This window comes from Chiloscyllium plagiosum, unplaced genomic scaffold (genome assembly GCF_037043375.1).
Source record: "Chiloscyllium plagiosum isolate Xiang-an unplaced genomic scaffold, Cpla_swu_hap1 HiC_scaffold_38, whole genome shotgun sequence".
In the NCBI taxonomy this organism is placed as follows: Eukaryota; Metazoa; Chordata; class Chondrichthyes; order Orectolobiformes; family Hemiscylliidae; genus Chiloscyllium; species Chiloscyllium plagiosum.
In genome coordinates, this window is record NW_028270176.1 from 29,822,008 (window position 1) to 29,830,416 (window position 8,409).

General features: G+C 42.3%; 1 protein-coding gene across 1 annotated transcript; it reads left to right on the forward strand.

Moving 5' to 3' along the window:
* Nucleotides 1-666: 666 nt before the first annotated feature.
* On the forward strand, nt 667-6,311 carry LOC122544264 (uncharacterized). Its single transcript, XM_087980728.1, has 3 exons — nt 667-951; nt 2,567-2,722; nt 5,863-6,311. Exons 1-3 carry the CDS (start codon nt 708-710, stop codon nt 6,309-6,311), a joined length of 849 nt encoding a protein of 282 aa, XP_087836854.1. The 5' UTR covers nt 667-707.
* The last annotated feature ends 2,098 nt before the right edge of the window (nt 6,312-8,409 follow it).

Sequence of the window (8,409 nt, forward strand, 5' to 3'; positions counted from 1 at the left end):
GTACTCTTTGCCACCTTCCCCCACCCCCCTCCCTGACCTATCACCTCCATCCCCTCCCCCACTCACCTATTGTACTCTTTGCCACCTTCCCCCACCCCCCTTCCTGACCTATCACCTCCATCCCCACCCCCACTCACCTATTGTACTCTTTGCCACCTTCCCCCACCCCCCTCCCTGACCTATCACCTCCATCCCCACCCCCACTCACCTATTGTACTCTTTGCCACCTTCCCCCACCCCCCTCCCTGACCTATCACCTCCATCCCCACCCCCACTCACCTATTGTACTCTATGCTACTTTCTTCCATCTCCATCTGACTTATCTCTCCACCCTGCGTCTATTCCTGATGAAGGGCTGCTGCCCGAAACGTCGATGTTCCTGCTCCTCGGATGCTGCCTGACCTGCTGTGCTTTTCCGGCACCACTCTCTGATCTAGACTCTGGTTTCCAGCATCTGCAGTCCTTGTTGATACCTTCTCAGTCAGTCAGTCAGACAGAGACAGACAGACAGACACACACACACACCACCACGAAGGAGCTGGTGCACATCGGCCGTGGGGGTGGGCCAGGGGAAGTCGCTTGCCAATGACCACGCCCCTCTCTCCCTGGCCCACGCCCCAGCGGCCGAGCGTTCCGAGTCCAGAACGGGAGTAGGATCAGGATCGGGATCGGGATCGGGATCGGGATCAACCCCCTTCCCGGGGAAGATGCTGCCGCCGCTGAACCGTGCACGCGGCTGGAAGTGCGCCGCTGTCCTGCTCGCGGTCCCAGCCGTGCTTTACCTCCGGCCCTGGCCCTGGCTCTGGCGCTGGGTCTCGGAGCGGTTCCGGCGCGTGCGCCTTTCACTGGCGGGCCCGAGCGCGAGCGTCAGTTTCAAAGGTAAAGGGCAGAAGCGGCCGTTAACGGTCGGGCTCCCGGAAGTTGGAACAAAACGGGGAAAGAGGAGGAGAGGTAAAGGCAGGACAATTGGAGAAGAGCGGGTCGGGTTTGCTGGGGAGTAGGAAGAAAGATTGGGAGAGAGGAGGGAATGGGTAGAGGCAGTGGCAGTCCGCCTGCTCTCTTCTCTTTTGGTATTTTAATGCATTTGTTATGGACCAGACCAGACCAGACCAGACCCACTCTCTTATTTTAAAGCCAGATGTGAAGTGGGTGTTCAGGTGTTGTGCAGCTCGTCAAATCACTCAGCTTTAAGCCAAAATAATTTATTTAAACACTGCAGTTAAAACACAAACAAAAAAAAAACAGAATTTTGTTTGGAGCAGCAGGAGATGGGACAGATACTAAATGAAAATTTTGCGTTGGTATTTCCTGTTGAAAAGGACATTGAGGCTTGGTGCCTTCAGTAAGGATGTTCCACATGGTAGGCTATTGCACAAAATATGGAGTTTTGGGATGAAGGTGATTTAGTGATTTGGATCCGGCATTAGCTCGCTGAAAGAAGACAGGGTAGAGGTTGGTGGGAAATGTTTTATCCAGGAGCTCACTTACCAGTGATGTGCTGCAAGGATCTGTTTTGGGGCCCATAACGTTTGTCATTTTCATAAATGATCTGGATGTGGGTATAGAAGGATGGGTTAGTAAGTTTGCTGATGACAGCAAGGTAGGCCGAGTTGTGGATAGTGCCAAAGGATGTCCTGGGTTATACCAGGACACAGGGAAGACGTAGAGCTGAGCGGAGAGATGGCAAATGGAGTTTAGTGCGGAAAAGTGTGAGGTAGTTCACTTTGGAAGAAATAACAGGAATGCAGAGTACTGGGCTAATGGTAAATTCTTGACAGTGTAGATGAACACAGATCTTGGTGTTCAGGTGCATAAATCCCTGCAAGTTGCCACCCAGGTTGATAAGGTTGTTAAGAAGGTATATGGCGTCTTGGTGTTTATTGGTAGAGGGATTGAGTTTTAGAGCCATGAGGTCATGCTTCAGCTGTTCAAGTCACTGGAAAGGCTGCACCTGGAGTATTGTGTACGGTTCTGCTCACCGCATTATAAGAAGGATGTGGAAGCTTTGGAATGGGTTCAGTGGAGATTTATTAGGATGTTGACTGGTATGGAAGGAAGGCCTTACAAAGAAAGGCAGAGGGAACTGAGACTGATTTCATTGGAGAGAAGAAGGTTGAGAAGTGGCTTAATCGCGACGTATAAGATAGAGGGTTAGGTAGGGTGGACAGTGAGAGCCTTTTTCCTTGGATGGTGATGGCTAACACGAGGAGACGTAGCTTTAAATTGAGGGATGATAGATATAGGACAGATATCAGGGGTAGTTTCTTTACTCAGAGAGTAGTAGGGTCATGGAACAGTAGGAGACTCACCGATGCTAAAGGCATTTAAATGGGCATTGGGCATACATATGGATAATAGTGGAATGGCATAGGTTAGGTGGGCATCAGATTAATTTCACAGGTCGGCGCAACATCGAGGACTGAAAGGCCTGTACTGCGCTGTAACGTTCTATGTTAGGCTGTTGTTTAAGGACGAACACAACTAGACTGAATGCTGAGGACCAGATTCTTAGTAAAGTATTTTGTGAACTTATAAATGTTTTAACACACATTCTGTTTTGTATCAGTGAAATGTTATGGTCAAGGAAAAGTACATGAAGATATTCTGAAAAATTTAAAGATTTCAAAATGTGAAGGAGGGGCAGGGAGTCCTTGCATTTTGTTCGTCTACAAAGTGTCTCGTACAAATGAAGACCTTCGAAATGCTCTAGAATGGATCACAAGTAAGAAACATCATTTTTGGATTATCCGTTTTCTGTGACTGGGAATTTGTTTTGTTGTTCTTGTGTATTCTGTTTCCTCCCTCCTTACTTATGACTAAGAGATTGTGTGAGATCCTGTAGCAGATTTGTTTTGACGATATACATCTAGATTGTGACTTTTATAATCCCAGGGCGTCTTAAAGTGTTTTCCATCCAATGAACCTGCAGTTGTGATATTGGGAATGCAGTAATAAGACTGTACATAAAAAGTACATATAGCCAGTTATAAGGTAAAATAAGTGTTATGACCTCCCTTCACTGAGTTGGTTAAATAAAGGGTAAAGTCTCCATAGTCCTAATGAGTCATAGGCTGCTGTCTACATTGCACACCAGCTAAATGAACTTCACAGTACAGAGTGAAGGCACAGCACAAGTTTATTTCCCACACTGGATGAGGTTACCATGAAGGATGCTTCTTTTCACCCTCTCCTGCTCACCTGTGATCTCTTTCTAATGAGAGAGTTTATCTGATTGATTTATTTATTGTCACATGTACTAAAGTGCAGTGAAAAGCTTCATTTATGAGCAGTACAGGCAGATCATACTAAGCAAGATGTACAGATCAAAAAGACTTTGAGGTGTCCAGGTTACATTGCACACAGGCTCCATTGCATAGGCGTGTACCAGGTGAGATCAATGTTAGCAAGGTCAGCGTTATAATATTAACCATATAACACTTGGATGTAGTCTGCAGGTGTCAGTGAGTAATTTGGTTACCTGTATAAACAAGTTCTTTGTAATTAATAGATATGTTGAAACTTTTAAAATACATTTGTTTAAACAGGAAAACTGACTACCTTGTATTGGGAAATATGCTCTCAACCTTGCTGCATAACATAATATGGAATAAAACACAATAAGTCTACACTTCCAGTGAAAGTACCAAAGATAACAAATTTTGTTAATTTTCCTGCTTGCTCTAAAATCTACAAAATACATCCTCAAGATACAGACAATTTGATTTTTCTTTTCCCCATACTCACCAACATGAACTTTTTTCATTCCTCAGTGACCAGGTTCGTTGTGCTAATATTCCTTCTGGTCATGGGCCTAAACCTAAGTAGAAGCATGCTTCAATTTTGGAGGTGGGGAGACCAAAATCTAATCCAAAAGTTTGAGAGAATTTTTATCTAATTAATAACTACACTGACATTTGCAAACACAAAACAGTTACATGCAATTAAGAGAACTGATGAGGGCAGAGCATATGATCTATATGGACTTCAGTGGGGTGTTCCTCTAGTTGGATTGGCTAACAAAGTTAGATTACATGGAATACAAAGAGACGAAACTTGCATGAAGGTAGAAGACAGAAAGTGGTGGTGAAGGGTTGCTTTTCAGACTAGAGGCCTGTGACTAATGGTGTGCCACAAGGATTAGTGCTGGGTTCATTGCTTTTTGTCATTTATGTAAATGATTTGGATGTGAACATAGGAGATGTAGTTAGTATGTTTGCAGATGATACTAAAATTGGAGATGTTGTGGACAGTGAAGGTTACCTCAGTCTTCAATGGGACATTGATCAGGTAAGCCAGTGGACTGAAGAGTGGCAGATAGAGCTTAACTTAGATAAATGTGAGGTCCTGTAGTTTGGAAAGGCAAATCAGGGCAGGACTTAGGCATTTAATGGTATGGTCTTGGGGTTGTTGGTGAACAAAGAGACCTTGGAGTGCAGGTTCATAGTTCCTTGAAAGTGGATTCCCAGGTAAACATGAGAGTGAAGAAGGCATTTGGTATGTTTGCCTTTATTGGTCAGTGTATAGAAGTTAGGAGGCTATGTTTTGGCTGCATAGTCAGTTCTGCTATGACGTCGTAATTCTATTGTCATGCAACTCCGTGTTATAAGAAAATCGCCTAAAGCCCAATTATTAAAACTAATGGGGCAGGAATCGCATTATAACCAATAAACGCTTTAAAAGTTCATGCTATAGAAAAAGTGTCTCCAATCCATCAATTGTGTTATTGCGAATTCGCATTAACAAAATGCACGTTATAGCAGAACAACCTGTACAGGATATTACTTCGGATACTTTTGAAATACTGTGTTCAATTCTGGTCTCCCTACTACAGGAAGGATGTTATGACACTTGACAGGGTTCTGAAAAAGATTTACAAAGAAGTGAGCTGAAGGGACAGGTCGAATAGATTGGGGCTATTTTCCCTGAGCATCGGGAGGCTGAGGGGTGACTTTATAGAGGTTTACAAAATCATGAGGGGCATAGGTAGGATGAATAGCCAAGCTGTTTTTCCTGGGGTAGGGGTGTTCAAAACTACAGGCTTTAGTTTTAAGGTGAGAGGGAAAAGATTCAAAAGGGATCTGAGGAGCAACTTTTTCCACACAGAGCGGTGCATGTATGGAATGAGTTGCCAGAGGAATGCTGGAGACTGGGACAACATTTAAAGGGCATTTGGGTTGGTGTATGAATAGGAAGAGTTTAGAGGATTATGGTCCAAATGCTGACAAATGGGACTAGATTAATTCAGCATTAATCTGGTTGGCATGGACAAGTTGGACCGAAGGGTCTGTTTCCGTGTGAGACAGCTCTATGACTCTTAAGAATTGAAATGTGGAGCAGGAATAGACCATACAGCCCCTCAAGCTTGCTCTATCATTCAATAAAATTATGGCTGATTGTTGCCTTAAATCTCTGCACATCCACCTTCTCAAAAGCTGTGAGACCATTTAAATATTTCCACTTTTCTCACTATCTTTAGACACAGCTTCCTCTTTAGGTCAGTAGGAATAATGTTTCCTGATATGGCCGAGTGCCTGATTTCATTTGCTTATCATTTTGTATCTGAACAATGGAGTATAAATGCAAATTGTTGTAACAGCAGTATGAGAGGAGTACACATTAATAGGAGTCCATTTAAACTACTATTGGGTCCCTCACATAGACAAGGTACCCACAAGGTGAGAGAGGATGGACCATCTGACCAAGCACAGTACTGCATCTATCAGTTTATATGAAATAGTATCTATTACCATGTAGCTGAAAATGAGTTGCTGGTATACAAATATACATGTATTTGTCTGTGAGCTTCCAATAAAAATGCTCCAGAACTGCAAATAAGCATTCAACTTATTCTTTTGGTTCAAGATTTGGAAAATGAGACAACGCAAAAGGAAGACATTTTTGTTGCATTTCTGCTTGAGAAGATTTCTGGGGAATCCAAAGATTTGGGTGAAGAGATGATAACAGACCTGGATGTATTTCATGAAAATACCAAAGTTTTTCGAGTTCTTTGGAAAGAAACATGTGGTTCTCAGCCTGGGTTCAGGTGTCCTGAGGCGATTCGGACAATCAGGGAGAAAATCAATCCAGGAATCGAGAAGTCAAGGTCCGAGACCATGGCCAGACTTTGGCGCTATGTTTGGAAGTTTGGGCTGTGTCTAGGGCTTATCCTGTTCTTTGAGATTTTAGTACAAAAAGTCTATTGCAAACTGTCTGTTGGTTCTGGTATGTTTCCCCTCCCTTTACATTTTACTGCCTTAAGATCTGACGGTTTTGCTCACCAGCTACTTGATTTTGATCATCTCCATATGTAGTTATAAATTCATGTAATTTATTTGGCTGAAGACATTGTTCTTTCTTTCCCAAAAGGAAAATGTGATGGTGGCATGTGAGAAACAAGGAGATTTTCTTTTTAGCAGGGACACCGTTCTATGGTTATATTCCTTTTTCATTCATGGGATGTGGGCATTATTGCCCTCTCTAATTGCCCAGTGGGCAATTAAGAATCAACCACATTGCTGTGGGCCAGACCAGGTAAGGATAGCAGTATCCATCTCTTAAAAAGGATGTGTGTGAACTAAGTAGGTACAGTAGTCCCCCCTGTACCCACGGGAGAGTACGTTCCAGGACCTACCACAGAAACCTGAAACCATGGATAGGAGCAAACCCACTCATGGCAACCCCCGGTCCCTGGTTCTGGAATATTCCCTAAAATATGTTCAGACCGCAGTAAAACGCGGGTAACTGAAACAGTGGAAAACACATCTGCGGATTTGGGGGTTGCCCTGTATTTACAAAAATCAACAGTAGTGTCATGGTCATCATAGGACTCTTAATTCCAGATCTTTAAAATTGAATGCAATTACACCATTAGCCAGAACATTGCCTGATTCTCTGGATTAAAGCGTAGAAATAATACCACTAGGCCATTGCTGTCTCTTCTTTATTTGCAGGTGTGTTGCATAGTTGTAATGGAAAGAATTGCAGAATGCCTTGATAAATGCAAGGGCAGGATAATTGAAATTGAAGCAGAATATATAATGTATTAAAGGAAATTTAATATGAGATGAATGTTATCCTGGAAACCATTCTCCTTTCAGTTGTACCCTTCACAATCACAGCTGGTGTTTTTCTACTTTTATAAACTTTCTGCTCTTCCCACCCCATTGTTGTTCTTTGCTGAATGTGTGCCTGTCTTTCTGATTCGAGGGTCCTATTAGTTTCAGCTCCTCCTTGATCAGAAATTCATACATTTCTCTGCCATTCTGATGTTATGGTACTGAAGGAACAGATGACTTTGGAACAGCTCTAGATATTTTGGCCCTTTGAGTCTTTTTAAGGCTAATCTGATTGTGATCTCAGCACCACTTTCCTACTGACACCCCATGTGTCTCGACTCTTCTCTAACTCAATATCAATTTAAGGCTAAGTCCCAGCCTCTACTATCTTTCTGGAGAAGAGAATTCCACACAAGAGATCCTCTGAGAAGAAAATTCTTATGATCTCCCTTTTAAAACAGAGACCTCTTCTTCAACTGTGTGTTAATTTTAGTTACCTCCACAAGAGGAAATTCCTCCAGGACTTCACCCCATTTGAAAATTTCGTTTCCACCCATTGAGTCTGTGTTGAACTTTGTCTTTTGTCTGTCTTAATCATGATTCGATGTCTGATTTTTAGGTTTTGCAGGAGTATGTTTCAATTTTAAATAATAATTGATTTCCACTACTCTTGTTAAAATTACAATAAACTTTTTTTTCTGTTCCTAAAGGCACCTTGTGTAAATTGCTATTCTGAATAGCAATCAGGCAGGCATTTGGTCATCTCGATTGTCTAATTTTAGACTTTAAACATTTATGCAATTTGTAGTGACTTGTACAATGATGTGAAATGTTTATTATCACTCTTCTCAGTTAAGCTGTGATATTAATGTCTGTCAACCATTTGCAAGTTGCATATTTGAAGTGTGTGGGAATATTCCCCACTTGCCTGCATGTAGTGTAGTTCCAGCAACACTTGAGCATCAAAGATAAAGCAGCTGCTTGATTGGCCCACATCCGACACCATCGACATTCACTCCCTGCACCACCAGCACATAGTAGTAGCCGTTTGTGCAAATGAACAAGATGCTGTACAGAACTCTCATTGACAGCACTTTCTTGGAATGATATATTGGTGTTCCTTTACTGTTGCTGAGCTAAAATACTGGAAGTTGCTGCAGTCATTTAAGAACTTAGGTAGCCACTACATTCTCAAGTACAATTAAGAATGGGTAATAAAAATACTGCGAAAGGGTAATTATAAAAAACAAAATGCTGAATTCATTTCGTTTTTATCTAAATGGTATGTTTAAATAGTTGGTCCGGTTAGATTTTTGGCCAATTCTTATTCAATTGTGCTATTTTTGTTTGGATA